The sequence below is a fragment of the Brachypodium distachyon genome, chromosome 1, assembly GCF_000005505.3.
Source record: "Brachypodium distachyon strain Bd21 chromosome 1, Brachypodium_distachyon_v3.0, whole genome shotgun sequence".
NCBI lineage: Eukaryota > Viridiplantae > Streptophyta > Magnoliopsida > Poales > Poaceae > Brachypodium > Brachypodium distachyon.
In genome coordinates, this window is record NC_016131.3 from 19,525,172 (window position 1) to 19,541,791 (window position 16,620).

Below are 16,620 nucleotides of genomic sequence, written 5' to 3' on the forward strand. Positions count from 1 at the left end.
GACATGTATCCTTTCGGGAGCTCATCGCTACGCTACATAAACACAATGGATTGACCAGAACCCCAAAGGTCATGTCTTTCTTCTTTATTGTTATACCCCCCTTTGATTCACGGGAGGGAGGAGGAGCGGAGGAAGAAACAGCAGGATGATTTCTTTAATTTCGCGCTGATGGCACTGTTTAACCATATGATTGTAATGTTTAATTGGGTCTTGGATGCTCAACAAAATTATACAGCAAGTGCCGGGTTGCGTATGCATACTACCTCCCAAAGGCTCCCTGTTGTCTCTATACGGGTAGCACCAAAGTGTAGGCTCTGGCTGGAACGTTGGAGAGCAACATGTGCATAGTCAAGCCAGAGATCAAGTTGGAGTCCAATTTCATTTTTTCTTGAGTACGGAGTAAAGAGTTTGGATACAAATGTAGGTACGCTCATTTGGGGCTTGAATTAACCAAGTTCGTACGATTGACCATGGTCACAGTTATGGATATTCTTGTCTTATTTCTAGAATCTGGATGTTTAAGCTTTGAGCTATAGCTCCCCAAGCCCAGCTGGAAACTGAACACTACGCAAAGGCATGATAGATGAACTATAAATTAGAGATTAATAAAACCTTGGAAGACAATAGTGCACCGTCTCAAGAAAACAGTATATTAATTTAATCTGTGACGAAACAGGAGGAAAACAAAAGAGGGAATTATGTTATGGACTCACGAACAAGGAAATGTAAAAGACATGAGTTACCATCAGTAAAAATTTCATTTAAAATTTCATATGATGCTCCATTGTGTAATCTAAATAAATGGCTTTGTAGTTTCTTCGAAGGAAATGCATTCATCTTGTTCTTTCGTATGGTTAGCAAATATCGTAAATATTATAGTGATTCCAGTGAGGCATGAGCAACATGGTCAAGCCCCGCTGACGTGAGTAAAACGCACTTCCTCATGTATTGAGTTAACCCACACTCATTGCTCGATGCTCACTAGCAACCAATGCAACTTCTGTTTTAGAAAGGATCAACAGCGACCAATTTGACCCAATTGTTGCCTAATACGCCGCCACCGGCGTTTGATGTCGTCGTCGACAAGCTCGATCGACACGCATAGTATTCTCACCGTGCAATCCTGTTCTTCTTGACCGCTGCAATCCACCCTCAACTTCAGTTGTGTTGATGGTAGATGACCTCTACCATAAATAGGTGGTTAAAAGGAAATAGTCAACTGATTAATACAAACATGAATGGGAATTCGGCCGTTTTGAAAAAAAAGAAAAGAATGGATATTCAATGTTCGGCTAACTAGCCAAGCATATATAGGTGATGTTCTCTGATAAGACATTGTTTGTCACACTTTTGTTTGCAATATCTCAATCTTGTGCGTAATTCAAGTTTTAAAGATATGATTCCTTCGTGTTCCGATATATCGGAGCAAATGTTCTAGCACTGACATTTTCTTAGCATGCTTGAGTTCCCCAATAGATAAGACCTATATCAGGTGTCATTTGCCCAATTTTCAAGCCAAAAAATATGTAGAACTTGACAAATCAATGAAAGTAACAAACATTTGGTCTAGAACCCTAAATGAAGATACACAAATTGTCACCGGCACAAAAACCAAAGTTTGCAAAATTAGGAGTATTTGGACGATAGACAAAGAAACAACGAAATGTGTTTTATAAAATAACTCGAAACCATTTTCAATTTTCATTGCAAGGGCACCACAAATTTTCACACGCCACAACATGCGCCCGGTGTTGTGCCCCATCTGGAAGGCAAAGTTAGCAAAAAGTTTTGAGCATTTTTCACCTTTTTTTGCAATAGTAGAATCGCCTTTTACAGTATTCACCATGAGAAATCTTTGTCACATGAAAAACAGTAACAAATTGTATGACAACTATTTCACCGTGATCTTTCGGCCGAGGCATTAATAACGCCAAACTTTATACTATTTTAATGAAAACGGTTGATCGTACACGTGGTTCATGAGACTAGCAACAAGAGACACGTTTACCCATCCGTTTCTACTGTGAGTCCACTATCCCACTCATAAATGCTATCTTTTCTCCTTCCATGCAAGGAGCATCAGTTTGTTCATGGCGTCTTCCTCCTCGAACTCACACACACACTCTAGCATCACAGACACCACAAGTGCAGCACACCATAGTTGCCCCCCTTGCTCCTATCTTCTCCATCATCAGGTTGCCTTCCGTACCGCTGTTCTGGCCACCAACACATCCAAGAAGGTAGGCATAGATCTAGATTTTGCTTAAGTTTTTTTCTTTTTGATTAGCAAGTTGATGTTATAGAGGGTTGGAAAGTGATTTCACAAGCTGGATCTTGAATTTGATGAAAAAAATTGTTTGGGGAAAAGTAGTGGTGTATACGTTGGAAGTTGGTATTTTTTTTGGTTCAAAGCTTAGAACTTTGGGTTCAATGCTTAGATTCTGCAAGTTGTCGTTTAGAATTTGTAGATTTATGGGGTTCAAGGCTTAGATCTATGTGTTCGAAGCTTAGATTATGCAATTTGTTGTTAGAATCTGTAGATTTATGTGGTTCAAAGCTTAGATCTACATGGTTCAAAGCTTCGAGCGTGCAAGTTGTTATTAGATCAACTTGCAAACTTATGGGGTTGAAAGTTTAGAGCATCTCCAATCACATCCCCAAAGCTATCCTAAATGGCCCTTTGGGGGATATGGATATTTTGTACTCTTTGTCCAGCTAGCTCCACCAAATTGGACCCAAAATTGGGAGAGATTTGGGGTGTCCGGACATTGTCCGGTTTCCTCTTTTTGTCCGCCCCGGTTCCACAAGAAGAGATGGGGAGTAACTGAAAAGGAGAGGAGAAATGATAATGAGATGTTGTTGGGTGATGAGGGTGGACACATGTCCACTAGCCCCCCCGCCCCCCAAACGGACAAAAAGATAACATTTGAGGGTAAAATTTGATGAATCCCATTGGAGATCCTCTTATATTATGCAAGTTGTTGTCAGAACTTGAACCCAATCAGATTGAAAGTGGTTGAAAATTGAATTCTTATGGTTCAAATTTGCAATCGGCTCAAAACCCCTTCACATCTGACGACTAGACTTTTTAGGAAAAACTATAACTATCCTATTTGTGTCATTTATTTATAGGAAATTTTTTTTAGTTTTCTTCGATATATCAGAGTCACCGATTCCGGCGATGAAAGCTGTGGCCCCGGGAGGAGAAAAAACAAACAACTGAATAAACAGAGAAGTAAATTACGTGAAGTCGCTTCAACGCGTAGGAAACAACTACCGCAGAGGTCGTAATTGATCGCTCTTGCCTCTGTCACAGATTAAAATCCCCTTTTCAGACCTCATTCAACCATGTTTTGCCAAATTTTGGTAGGAGCAGAGCCCAAAACCGTGCTCAAATCGTGTTTCAGGCTCAGCCCAAGGTCCTCCTTTTCCCACCTATTCAGCGTAAAATGCGCAGCCGAAAAGCGGAGCTCCCCTAGACGCGCACGGTAGCCCTCCGGTCGCTGCCGGTGGGTGACTGACTGGCGACTGCCCCTGTAACGGCACTCCAGTCCACACTGCATTACTCCACTCCGTGACGCCACCACCCCTCCTGCCCTGCCCAGTCGCTACCTCACCGCACGCCCGCAGCCCGGCGAAGCTTTTGAGAGGGCGCCGAAGAGGTTCGGGAAGATTATGGGGAAGCCGGCGATGGAGAGCAGCAGCGAGGAGGAGCTGGAGGACGACTTCCCGGGCCACGAGTGGATCACCCCGCAGTCCTCCATCCGCGCCGCCTACCAGTCCCAGACCGAGAAGGTGCTGGTCTCCTTCTCCTATCCCCCCTCAAACCGCTGTCTTTTCCTTTTTAGATTTCTTCCCCCTGTTGCGGGGCTTCCTCCTCCCCTGCATTCGATCCACGTATTACTGGGATTTTTATTTTGTTGGCAAAATTCTCGCTTCTGCTGCTGCTGTCTCTGGTCTAGCCTGTTTGTGCTTTAAGTTAGATTGTAATTTTGGATCTAGAGAAGGCTTTGCAAGGTGCCATCGCTTACAGAAGATGAAAATACGCTGCATTTAGATACCGAGCCCTTTAGTAAAATCTGATCTGCGAGTCTTGATTCTTTAATACGAGCTGTTCTGTAGCACAATCTGTCCTAACTGGACCTTATTGCAGCACAATTAGAAGTACAACCTAAGCTAGCTCGACCTCATTGCTATGGAATTAAATGAGAGCGTTGATCTGCTCTGCATCTTTGTCTGTTGAGGCCGGTGGGGACTCCGGTGGTTGCTGGAACCATCTCATTAGTGTGGTGATGGTACTGAATGATAATGTCTATTGTGTTTAACAGGGTATCAGGAAAATTTGCTCCGAGCTACTGGAATTGAAGGATGCTATCGAAAACCTGTCCGGCAACATGCAGTCAAAGTATCATGCCTTCCTCAGGTAATTAATGATTGACTCCTTCCATTCTGAAAATTCTGGGAATATTATGTCTGTGACTATGAATGATGCACTTTATCTTCTTGTTTATAATCTCTTTTATTCTGACTTTTATCTTGTTTGACATTGGCTCCTGGTGATTTAGTGGCATCTGTCTAAATTAAGCTTGCAATAAAGGTTTTTTTCTGTCAATTGTCATCATAGAAACCCGTAGGTTACTATGGTGTGTGCCAAAAGATCAAAATCTTACAGGTGGTTGTTATGCATTTTCCACTGGTGTCATACATAGCCGTTAAGAAAACCTGCTTTGCTTAGAATTAGACATCTATTGGCGTGCGTGCTGTTACACTGACTTCACTGTTTTTTTAAAGGACAGCCACGGAGAATGCACAAAAATGATATACTTTCTTCCCAGTGCAACGTTTTGTTTAATGTTTTCTAACTTGAAGCAACTTAACTGTATGGCATTTTCCTTGAAAAGTGTGTATCCTAAGTTTGTGTTATTTTTCATTAGCTGAAACTTAAAGTCAAACATTTTTCTAGTGCACTGATACTCTGCCTGATGCATGATTTCCACTTCGTTGAATCAGTACAAATGTTCTTACTCCTTCCGTTGCAGTATGTAAGGTACACACACATCCCAAGATTTAAGTAACTTAAGTTTGACAAACAATTACACTAACAAAAATTGAGTTATATGGGCTAAACTTAAACCTTTGGATGTGTAGGCGCCTTAAATTTTGCTACCGGGTATAAAGTATAGTGTCTTATGTTTCTATTCTGCACACTTGCATGTATTGCCAAACAATATTTTTATCCCTTTTCGTTTTTTTACGCAGGATATCCGAGGAGGTTGTTGAGGCAGAACAAGAGTTAATTGAGCTACAGAAGCATGTGTCTGCCCAGGGGATGCTTGTGCAAGATCTGATGAGTGGTGCCTGTCGTGAACTTGAAATTTGGCTAAAAGATAGCATGGAAGAACATATGGGGGAAAAGGATTTTCAAACCGAACTTAATGAAATACTGTCTGTTACTACCCAAGACCCCAAAGCTGTTTTTCTGGATAAATTAGACATTTTGCTCGCAGAGCACAGAATGGAGGATGCGGTGCTTGCCCTAGAATCTGAAGAGAAGAAATATATGGTTGCAGATAATTCAGGGAAAGAAACAGATGCAGAGATATCTGCTTTTAAGACAGCACTGTTGAAAAGGAAATCAATTCTTGAGAATCAGCTTGTTAGGTATTCAGAACAACCATGTTTATCTGTTACTGAACTAAGAAAATCTTTGTCTGGTTTAGCTAAGATAGGCAAAGGTTCTCTACCCCATCAAGTACTTCTAAAAACGTTTGGTTCACGCCTTCAGAAAAGCATTGAGGCATTTCTTCCCACCTGTTCAATCTACAAAGAAACTTACTCTGCAACTTTGTCACAGCTTGTTTTTTCAGCTATCGCAAAGGTGTTAAAAGAATCTAGTACATTATTTGGAGATAGCCCCACAAATATGAATCGGATTATCCAATGGGCGGAATATGAAATAGAAACTTTTGCGCGTTTGGTTAAAGAAAATTCTCCTTTGCCTGAGAGTGCTTCTGCTCTTCGTTCTGCCTGCATGTGCATACAAGCCAGCCTCACTCACTGCTCTTGCCTAGAATCACATGGGCTCAAATTCTCAAAGTTGCTGATGGTACTATTGCGCCCTTATATCGAAGAAGTGCTTGATCTGAATTTTAGAAGGGTGAGAAGAAATATTATCGATTCAGCAAGGAATGATGATATTCTGCTTCTCACTTCTCAAGAAGGATCACCGCCTTCTGGTTCAGTTGCACCCAACATGATGCTTACAAGCAGTGGAAAGAATTTTCTGTGCATTGTCAATGTGAGCTCTCCTTTTATTATTATTTTTATATATTTTATGCTGGATTTTCCCCTTTCCTACTGTATGTTTTACTATGTACTATGATTCAGTTCCATGTCATGTTGGATCGCACAATTTTATTTTGAGAATTTGACTAGCCGTATACCTATCTGTAATTTTTTAAGTGTATTCCATGCGATGAATTCTATTTGGTGAACAACTTGCAGCTCAATGAACACCAAGGCATTATTGTAGGTCGCTAAGTTTCTAACATCCCTTTAAACCCTCGTTTAACCTTGCTCGATGCAGCTGATCACACTGGTGACTACCTATTTCATGCTAGTAGTCAGCACATTCTCAGCAGTTGCTAGTTGATTGACATAAGCAACCAATCACAACTGTTATAACCATCTAACTGTACCATATAGAATTTTTAGGCGCATGATGTACTTGCATGACTTAGACTTAGTATATGGATAACTTTGTGTAGCCACCAAACTTTTGGATTGAACGGTCTTCTGCTAGAACAAAGTTAAAGTGCAATATTGTGGACTCATTTACTTTTCCCACAATTCCAGTATTGATATCTTATGATTTGAAGCAGCTGACATCTGCATGCTTTTTACAGGATGTTTTGCATCATGTTACCCCAATGACCATAGTTCACTTTGGTGGAACAATTTTGAACAAACTTCTTCAGCTATTTGATAGATATGTGGAAACACTTATCAAAGTCTTGCCAGGACCTTCTGAAGATGATAATGTAGTGGATTCAAAAGAGCCTGTAGAATTTAAAGCTGAAAGTGATGCGCAGCAGATTGCGCTAATTGGAACAGCATATACGATAGCAGATGAATTATTGCCAGCAGCTGTATCCAAGTTTTTTGATATGCAAACAGAGAAGAAAGGAACTAGCGGGTCAAGTGAAGGCCTTGGTCCTGGTTCCGTATGCTCCGTAGAATATAAAGAGTGGAAACGCCATCTGCAACATTCGATGGACAAGCTGAGGGATCACTTCTGCCGACAGTATGTCTTGTCATTTATTTATTTGGAAGGGAAATCACGATTGGATGCTAGAATGTACATGGATGGGAACAGGGATGATCTCTTTTGGGGTTCTGATCCCTTGCCTTCACTACCTTTCCAGGTGATTTTATTTTGAAGAATGTGAATGTTTGCATAATCTTAGCTGCATTGAAGTTCCATATTTTCTGTTTATTTTACCTTTGTATATGGGCATGTTGAGACTTATGCACTGGACTAGTGGGCGACCAGTGACCTTTCTTTCCATAGTCATCTTTATTCAGTAAATTTTTCATAGTCCAAGGGACATAATTTTAGATGGTAAAGCAATGTGTGCATAAATGTTACTCCCTCCAACCCATAATAAGTGTCGGAGATTTAGTACAAAGTTAGTACAATTTTGTACTAAATCCCCGACACTTCAATTTTGTACTAAATCCCTGACACTTATTATGGATCGGAGGGAGTATGTCATTCTAGTCAGGCCTTGCACAAAACATATCTGGCTCACCTAAGTATATTCTTTCAGGCACTGTTTGGAAGATTGCAGCAGCTAGCTAGTGTTGCAGGTGATGTTCTAATGGGCAAAGAGAAGATACAGAAGGTCTTGCTATCAAGGCTAACTGAAACTGTCCTCATGTGGCTCTCCAATGAACAAGAATTCTGGGATGTCTTTGAGGACGGGTCCACCCAACTCCAGCCTTCGGGACTTCAGCAGGTAACCCATATTAAATTTGATGTTACTTCTGTGCAAATAATAAAAGTATAATTATGTTGCTTCTTTCAGCTTATTCTCGATATGCACTTTGTGGTCGAGATTGCTGTATGTGGACGGTACCCACACAGACCTGTTCAGCAGCTTGTTTCAGTGATCGTAACTCGAGCAATCACAGCTTTCTCAGCAAGGGAGGTTGACCCACAAAGGTCTGTAATCACAACCGTTTTCTCTGCTGCAGTCTGTTGGTTGTCTGTTCTTCTATTGCTGAACATCATCTTGTTCCCTGCACTAAAACTATTTCAGCGCGCTTCCGGAAGATGAATGGTTTCATGAGACTGCCAAGGCTGCAATCCACAAACTAATGCTAGGGAACTCTGGATCCGAGTCCGACCTCGAAGAACCAATCGTTCCACATGATGAAATATCGGATACGGAGGAGAGCACTTCAACTCTGTCGACTATGGGCTCTGAAGATTCATTTGCTTCTGCAAACAACGATGACCTAGAAAGCCCTGTTTACTTCACCGATCCTGAACCTTAGTCAAAGATTTGCCCCGGTCTTTGTAGATTGAGTATAAATCTGAAGTTCCATTATCCTATATACTTGTTGGAGATATCATCATTAATAATTATTATATGGAGTAGTTATCAAGCTTACTTATTTTTCCTGAAATTGTTGTTTTTTCTTGAACAACTAACAACTCGAAGGCGAGCATGATACATCTTTATTAGGCAGATAAAAGGTGCAGAAATAGACCTCATACCAACATAACAGAATAATACAAAAGGACTCCCCCCTTAGAAGAATATGGATATGGATATACGTATGTATAGTAAGCACTAGAATGAACTGCAACAAACGGTTTCGTATGCTTGTGCTCCCTGCATCCTTAGAAGCACATGTCGAGGAGGCAGCAGCAGCAGATGGCAGCACAGCTGCAAAACAACACAGACGATGATTATCTCAGTGGACATTACATACATCCCTAATGTTTCAGTGTAAAAAAGAGGGTTTCTAGCAAAAGCCGAGCGGCAGCCCATGGTCAGATACTCAGATCAACATCTGGTTGCATCCCAAGCCACTGCCCAGTTGCACAGCACTGCACAGGTGAGGCGTCAAGCTTACCATCCTTCCAAGAAGGCCTTGTCCCCGCGGCTCTGTGTCTGCGCGGGCTGCGGCGGAGCACCCATGGCCACGTTGTAGCTGGTCGGGTAACCCGGCGGCGGCGGCGGTGCCGTTGGCACGTACGCCGCCTGCCCCGCCGGTGGCGCGGCCACCACGTAGTTGGCCTGCGGCGGCGGCGGGTACGCTGCTCGCCATGCCGGCGAAAAAGGAGAAAAGACACATCAAACAAGCGATCAGTTCACGCAAAAGGTCAAGGGGAGAAAGAAACACGCGCAAGAAGCGTTGGAGTTACCGGTGACGGGAGCCTGCTGCTGGTTGAAGTAGCTCATGTTCGGAGGCGCGCAGCAAAAGGCAAAAAAGCTTGGAATCGGAAGGATCCGCGAGTGTGCGTGTGCTCGGCAATGCTAGCTAGTAGCTAGCTCTCCTGCGTGTGCAGGGTTTATGTAGGAGCAAGAGCGATCGAAGCAGACAGCGTACGTTTGGGCAAGTTCGAGGTTGCACGCGCAAGCTAGGACTAGGAGGGAGGGACGGCCGGACTTCTGGGTTATGACCAAAATCTGGCGGAGTGCCACATGCAGCTAGCGCGGAGAAATGATCAGACGCGGGCTTAGCGATATCGGCCGGCACTTGAATTTAATTTGCAGAGATGGATTGGGACGGCCCAGATCCTATCTGCACGAACGGGCCGATCCAGTCTTTTTTTTTTGGCAAGGGCCTCTGGACTCTCGTACGGTAGCCTGCCGACTCATTCCTTGCCATTTCTATCCTCGGATTCCTGCTCGCTCGTGATCTCTACACAGACTACAATACGTCAAAATCTGACAGGAAGTACCTGTAGACCCGCAGGATTTTTCCTTTTCTCAGTGTGTCCGGAGGGAATCCGCCCTTGTCGTACGCGTCGGCCTACATGCCAAACCATCGCCATGGAGGGAAGAAACACACCGTGTTGCAGCCAGTCGCTCTCGGCTCTCGAATCGGCAGCTTCTCAAATTCGTTACACAACGAGACAACTGACACGTAAATCTGCACTGCTGCACACCTGCACAGCGTGAGAGTTTCACGTTCTCGCAGAAGGGGAGAGATAAGCTGTCAGGTAAGCTGTCTCTGTTGTCCTCGCCGGTCAAGCTGTCGCTGTCCCATGTTTACTCTAACTTCGATTAACTTAAACCGAACCGAGCCGTGCCAAATCAGCCGTTCTCTATCACCTCGCCTCCCTATCCGAAACCCCATCACTGCCTCCTCCAAGACCCGATTAGACTCCGGTTAATTAGTAGTACTCCAAGTTAGACCGATGCACGGCGACGTCTGAAATGAAGAGATGATGAACTGAAGCGTGCCAACAACGAATGATAGTCTGGACCTTGGTGAAGAACGAATTATCGGTTAAGCCTATACGATTATATCACAAACTTAATTATGGGCCAGAATTGGAAGAACAAATTAAAGGGTGGAGGAGCAGGAGAAGCTGCAAAGATTAGCACACGCAGCAAGTGAACTCCCAATAATCAAGAACCGTGGCATTCTTCTTGCCGGGCAGCGGCGCCGAGGTCGTCTTCTTCGTCGCCGTCCGTTGTCGTCGGCTCCCAGGACGATGCGGTGAGCAGCGAGAGGTCCTTCCATCCAAGCTTGAGGCACCCGTCCTCCTCCACCAGCGTGTATCCTTTCCACGGGCACATGCCGAGCAGCAGCCTGGCCTGCGCGGCGGGGCCACCGGACAGGGACACGGGCCGGAACCCGGCGCGCCGCAGCTCGTCGCCCCACCGCTCCACCCTCACCTCGCCCGTCCGCTTCGGCCCGCCGACGGCCACGATGTTCCGGATCTCCGCGCCCAGGAGCTGCCGCTCCACCGCGTGCCGCTGCTGGGCCTCCTCTTCCTCGGGCCCGGCGCCGTCGCCCAGCGCGTCGAACAGGGCCGAGTAGTAGTGCAGGGCCTCCACGAACCGGCCCAGGAAGTCGCCGCCGTGGCCCAGGTCCTGCTCCACGATGGTGACCAGCTTCGGGCGCAGGCTCCGGAGCACGCGCACCGTCCCGGCGTCGGATCCCGTCACGTCGTAGAGGCAGTGGTGCATCCAGTGCACCACGGTGGCTTCCCCCTCGTCCCGGCCGAGGAGGAGCACGTCGGTGTCCGCCACGTGGCCGATCTTCCCCTCGATGGGCCGGAACTCGAAGGGCAGGCCGAGCGAGCCCGCGAAGTCGGCGAGCCGCCGGCCCGTGGCCTCGAGGACTTCGAGGGACGCGCCGAGCCCGGTGATCCGGAGCGAGAGCAGCGGCTTGCTGGGCCGGGAGGAGGCGAGCATGTGGAAGAGGCCCGGCCACTGGAGGCCCTGCATGATGTCGAGGTCGACGACGTGGACGCGGTCCTCGCCGTCGAGCGCCTGCAGGATGGCCTTGTTGGCGGTGAAGTGGGAGAACTTGACGAGCGGGGAGAGCGCGTTGTAGGCCTGGAACGCCGAGGCCACGCGGCGGCTCTGCTGGGCGGAGGCGAGGGCGAGCGGGGAGTAGGCGCCCAGGTAGGAGCTGAGCACGCGCGCGCACAGCGCGTCCCCGAAGTATGCCGCGACGCGCTCCGGGGAGGTGCCGAAGGGGGAGGCGAGCTCCGCGATCTCGTGCAGGAGGTCGCGCGCCTCCGGGAGGCTGTCCATGGCCACGGCCTCCGCGCAACGCAGCAGCAGGCTCAGCAGCCGCAGCCCCCGCGTCTCCGCCGCCGCTTCCACCACCACCACTTTCCCTTCCTCCGCCGGCGCCTCTTGCTGCTGCTGCACGCCAGAGCTGTGCAGCTGCAGCCGCTTCCCCCGCGCGCCGACCATGGCGGCCTCCTCGTCCTCCGGGATCGGCGCCACCCGCTTGGCCTTCATCGCCGCGGCGTCGGCGGCGGACGCGCGCGACAGGACGCCCTGGATCATCACGGCGCCCGAGGCCAATAGCCCAACAATTTCAGGCGAAGCCGAGCTAGCTCAGCGAGCGGGCAGAGTTTGCGCTCAGTGGCGTGGCGAGGGGATAACTCTCCCGAGGCCAAGTCGTAAGAGGATGATGACTCGGGTCGGGAAACCGGCAGAGATGAGAGGGATCGCCCGCCGTTAGCGTTGGATGCTGGCTCACGCGCGCGCGCTCGTGCGAGTGAGGCTGATTAGGCGGGGCGGCCTTTGTCGGGACGCTGGTAGTTGCTGGCGTCCCGTAGCGGGCGGCGCCCAGGCAGAGGGAATCAAAGGGCGGGGCCGCGCCAGGGCGACCGGTTGTCTCCATTCCGGGGCGAGGAAAGAAAATCGCTCTTCTTTTTTTCAGCACGCACGGTGGCGAGCGTGAGACGGTGGGCCGAGACCGGCAGGGCACGGGCGGCGGGAGAGAGGGCACGGCAAGGGGGATGGGTAGACTGACTGATTGAGCGATTGGGCCGGTGTCAGCATGTGTGTGATCATTTCATGGGAGAATCGAAGAGACGGCGGACAGGGCGGGAGGCTTGACAGATCACAAACCTCCCCTCGGATACCAGTGACTCGGTGGGACGTTTCCTCTTTTTTTTTTGAAACAAGATGGTGCAGGGACGTTTCCGGTTAGGCACGACTGCTCATGGACGCGACGGCGTGGGGTGCGGCCATGCGCTGCTCCACGCCACAGTAATCTCCGTGTCATGCGGCTGCATGCCAGCCTCCGACACGGCCGGCGGGTGATCAGGCTAGCCCACTACGGTCGATCCCGGGAGCCGAGGCGGGGCAAAGAGACGAGCATGTATTCCGGTCAGGTCAGTCAAAATTTAGATGTATTTAGATATGACTTATTGTATAGATACATTTAAATTTAGTCAAAATTGAGACATCTTTTGTGTTTACTTTTGACAACAAGACACGAGCGCGGAAACTGTTAAGATATGACTACTCGCTCCGTCCACAAATAAGTGTACGGTTAGATTTAATTTGTGTCCATAAAAGAGTGTATCTTTCCCTTTCCAAAACACTTTACAGCTCGTTTCTCACCCATCATTTGGGTCAGAATTCTGAAATTCATTTTGAAATTCAGAAACGAATTTGTTTGGTTTGCACGGAATTGGTCACAGGAGTTCAATCTCAAATTTCATGAAATTGTACTATAACTAACCCCAATTCTTCCAAAAACCATCATTTATCTGAAATTGTCTCTCACTCTACAAATTCATGTGGTACACAAACATGATTTTTTAACAAAAAAAATTCAATTTCAACCCAATGAAATCCTATCAAAAACTAGATTTCATTTCATTCGGTAAAACATGGTTGCCAGATGGGCTGTTAGACTAAAAAAATTGCCTCTCTCTCATTACACAGAAATCAAACCCAATAATATTTTTTCATGCACTTAACTCATTAGAAGTGGAAGAATTAAAGAAAAAAGATAGTGGTTGACATCTTTCTAATACATTTTCTATCTCAATGCTTAATTTCCTTGAAAAACTTCAAACAACATACTCCCTCCATCCAACAAAAAATGTCTCAAGTTTGTCAAAATTTGAATGTATTTAAACATGACTTAATGTATAGATACATTCAAATTTAGTCAAAATTGACACATTTTGTTGGACGGAAGAATACTCTCTTTTGCGGACGGAGGAAGTATGAATTAGAGTAAATTAAAAAAAACCGCCGCATTAGAGGCACTATGCCTAATGTGGTGGTTTTTTCAACTAAAACAAAAACTCGTGCCTATTCCAAATCGCAAGTCCGTTGGCTCAGCCCAAAATAAGCTTTGCGGAAGAGCTCGTGGGCCGACCCATCACATTTGCTCATCCCCAATTGTAAGAATCCTTTTTTTTTTCCGAGATCCAATTGCAAGAACGCTGCTGGAACAGGGTCAGCCTCGGGAGGAAAGGACATCACGGTGGGACGGAATCGCCGATCTCTCACCGATTTCCATGAGCGGGAGCAGCGGCGGCCGCGGAAGGCAAGGACCTGAGGGCTTGCCCGTCCCGGGGCCCTGCGCCTCGACCCACCAGGCTCTCGCCGAGTGCCACCGCCGGGCCGCCCGCGGCCCACTGCAGCCGGAGGTGCTGTGCCGGCACCTAAACCGGGCCCTGGCCGAGTGCCTGGTGACCATGTGCTGCCCCGGCGAGACCGAGGCCGTGCGCACCCTCTGCGGCAGCTTCGGCACCGCGCTCAAACGATCCCAGTGCCAGCGCGCGCGCATCGACCTCTCCCTCTGCCTCGAGGCCCATCAGGAGACATGACCTGCATAACCAATGTGATCTGGTTCTGGAACACCCCTTTCTGTATAATAAATGCATAGAGTGTATTTAGTTTCTGGATAGCTTTAATGCCAATGCATGTCTATCATCATGAACTGCTACTCGATTAGAGTGGATAATACACTCTTTTGCTACTCCTTAGTTTCAAATTATAAGATCTTTTTTCTAAGTCAAACTTTTTTAAATTTGACCAAGGTTGTAGACAAATATACTAATATCTACAATAGAAATAAGTGCACTGCGAAGATATAAAGTTTGAAGTAAGATTTGTTGTAAGCACTCTGTAGTCTTACATGGATTGTTATCCCTCTACCTAACTGTGTTGCTACGACAACTTGTACACTGAAAGCCTCCATATTCATACTTGGCTACCTGATGTAACTATGGAAGTTAACATTGTGATGTTTTGTTAATTAAAATATTTTACAGTTTTGTCTAATTGTAAGATGTGCTCTGATCAGATGTATGTTTTGAAACTAAAGCTATCAATTGTCAACTGACTTCTGAAAGGAGAACCTACATAGGTATTTATGACGAGTTTAACAGTGAAAAGGGTGCACTTGGGGTCTTAAGTTTACTCTGGTATCTCCAGCTTGTACCGGTGAAAGCTGGCTAACTAATCGTTTTTGGACTAGGGAGACTAATTTCTTATGTACATTTTTTTACCAATTTCAGGATGTCAGGTCAAAGCAATATTTTTCATTTCAGTGGCTTCTTTTGACATTTTGTGTAATTGAATTCTGTATTTTATTCGGCAGTGTAGATCAATTACAACCAAGTTCTATCAGTCTGGCAGGTGCTAGGTACTTGCACCTGAGATTGTTTGGGGTTTCATATGAGGGTAGTGATATTGCAGTTACCTAAAAGTTTGCTCCTAATGTAGCAGAAGCTAGACTGTTAGGCAGCAATTGAGACCATAAGACAGCAAAATGGGGGTGTTGCATTTACTATCCTGAGACAACAACTGGAAGAACAATAGGTTTGCTATTACTGTCTGGTCATGCACAAATCTGATTTTATTGATGATTCCTTGTAACTATTTACCGTGCCAGTGTCTCCACCTGAATGGTCTGAGTTTGTATACGTGGGAGCAGGCTGGCGCATCATTGTCTTAATATCATTGTGAACATTGAGTATCCAGTGAAGAAGTCAGAAGCAAGCATCCCGAGCAAATAGAAGCAACAAGCTCACTGAAATGATGAGCAAGACTCTCTTGCTTCCGCAGAAGGTTACAAGGTAATTCCAATATGAAGACTTGTACTCCTAGTACTTTTTTAAAAAGAGGACTTGTACACATTTTATTCCGTGTTAAAAGGCATTTTTGCCTTCTGCTATATTTCTTTGCTTTGATGTCTTGGACGCATCTTGATTGAGAGAAGCACCCCCCCCCCCCCCCCCCAAAGCCTGAACTTATACCCCCACTATTTGGCTAATGTGGCGCCATGTCATCATGTCCAGTTCAAACTCTTTCACTTTAAAGTACCAGAAAAAAATCAAGCAATTCCAGTAAATCCCAAATATATTATTGAGTAATCCGAGAAAGTTTTTCGGCTTATTTGGATGGATAGTTTATGAATTAACAGCTTATTTCATTTTTCACTCAAATTTTTCACTCAAAGTTCAAAGTAGGGATGTAAGTGGGATCCCACTTAAGTCCCACTTTTAGTTCATTAGGGATTTGTTAGTTCATAATTTTGGCTCAAAACTTGTACTAAAATTGAAAATTTGAACTAGAAGTGGGATGTTGGTGGGATCCCACTTGACACCATAGTTCAAAGTGCCCATTAAAAGTTGAAAAAATTCCACCAAGTCATAAACAGGTCATGGAGAATTCTGGGAAAGTTTTAGATCATTTTGACAGAAAGTTTATGAACAAACAACTTACTTAGTATTTTCCTCAATTTTTGAACCCGAAAAATCAAAATGCGCAAAGCAAAAAAAATGTCGTAAGAGTATTTGAGAGTTTGATGTATACACGGTGACCTGGGAGGGGGGGAGGCAGTAAAGCGGAATTTTCCCTTGCATTTGAACCAACTTTGTAAAAAAACATTATGTTGTAAAGTTTGGATGTTGTTCATGTGCATTGATGTATATTGATTTAAGCAGGGGCGGAGCTACGTGTAGGGTGTTTGGTGCACATGCACCAGGGTCAAAAGAAAAATTTAGTGCTAATTATACTTAGTTTTTGATGATGCACCAGGGATTAGCAGCAGCAGTGCACATTTTTTTGTTGAAATTGCATACACTTTCGTGTAAATGTGCAT

The 16,620-nt window shown here is 45.8% G+C and overlaps 3 protein-coding genes across 4 annotated transcripts; 2 read left to right on the forward strand and 1 right to left on the reverse strand.

The window, feature by feature from the left end:
• Positions 1 to 3,422: 3,422 nt before the first annotated feature.
• Positions 3,423 to 8,679, forward strand: LOC104584265 (exocyst complex component EXO84C). The gene is made up of 7 exons (XM_010238487.3): positions 3,423 to 3,795; positions 4,329 to 4,423; positions 5,260 to 6,298; positions 6,906 to 7,424; positions 7,830 to 8,018; positions 8,088 to 8,224; positions 8,322 to 8,679. The coding sequence occupies exons 1-7, from the start codon at positions 3,676 to 3,678 to the stop codon at positions 8,557 to 8,559; spliced, it is 2,337 nt and encodes a 778-aa protein (XP_010236789.1). The 5' UTR covers positions 3,423 to 3,675; the 3' UTR covers positions 8,560 to 8,679.
• Positions 8,680 to 10,468: 1,789 nt separating this feature from the next.
• On the reverse strand, positions 10,469 to 12,501 carry LOC100829345 (scarecrow-like protein 23). Its single transcript, XM_003560020.4, has one exon. The coding sequence runs from the start codon at positions 12,045 to 12,047 to the stop codon at positions 10,650 to 10,652; it is 1,398 nt and encodes a 465-aa protein (XP_003560068.1). The 5' UTR covers positions 12,048 to 12,501; the 3' UTR covers positions 10,469 to 10,649.
• A 1,397-nt stretch (positions 12,502 to 13,898) lies between these two features.
• Positions 13,899 to 15,545, forward strand: LOC112269728. Of its 2 annotated transcripts, none has more exons than XM_024456685.1 (2): positions 13,899 to 14,360; positions 15,409 to 15,545. In XM_024456685.1, the coding sequence occupies exon 1, from the start codon at positions 14,027 to 14,029 to the stop codon at positions 14,336 to 14,338; it is 312 nt and encodes a 103-aa protein (XP_024312453.1). In that variant the 5' UTR covers positions 13,899 to 14,026; the 3' UTR covers positions 14,339 to 14,360; positions 15,409 to 15,545. The 2 variants fall into 2 exon arrangements, with proteins under 2 accessions (XP_024312453.1, XP_024312454.1); XM_024456686.1 differs by having other exon boundaries at positions 13,899 to 14,352; positions 15,409 to 15,541.
• The last annotated feature ends 1,075 nt before the right edge of the window (positions 15,546 to 16,620 follow it).

Coding starts and splice junctions, on each gene's coding strand:
- LOC104584265 (XM_010238487.3), top strand. CDS start 3,676: ATGGGGAAGCCGGCGATGGAGAGCAGCAGCGAGGAGGAGCTGGAGGAC. Junction 6,299..6,905: donor ATTTTCTGTGCATTGTCAAT/GTGAGCTCTCCT, acceptor TGCTTTTTACAG/GATGTTTTGCATCATGTTAC. Junction 8,225..8,321: donor AGGGAGGTTGACCCACAAAG/GTCTGTAATCAC, acceptor AAACTATTTCAG/CGCGCTTCCGGAAGATGAAT.
- LOC112269728 (XM_024456685.1), top strand. CDS start 14,027: ATGAGCGGGAGCAGCGGCGGCCGCGGAAGGCAAGGACCTGAGGGCTTG.
- LOC100829345 (XM_003560020.4), bottom strand. CDS start 12,047: ATGATCCAGGGCGTCCTGTCGCGCGCGTCCGCCGCCGACGCCGCGGCG.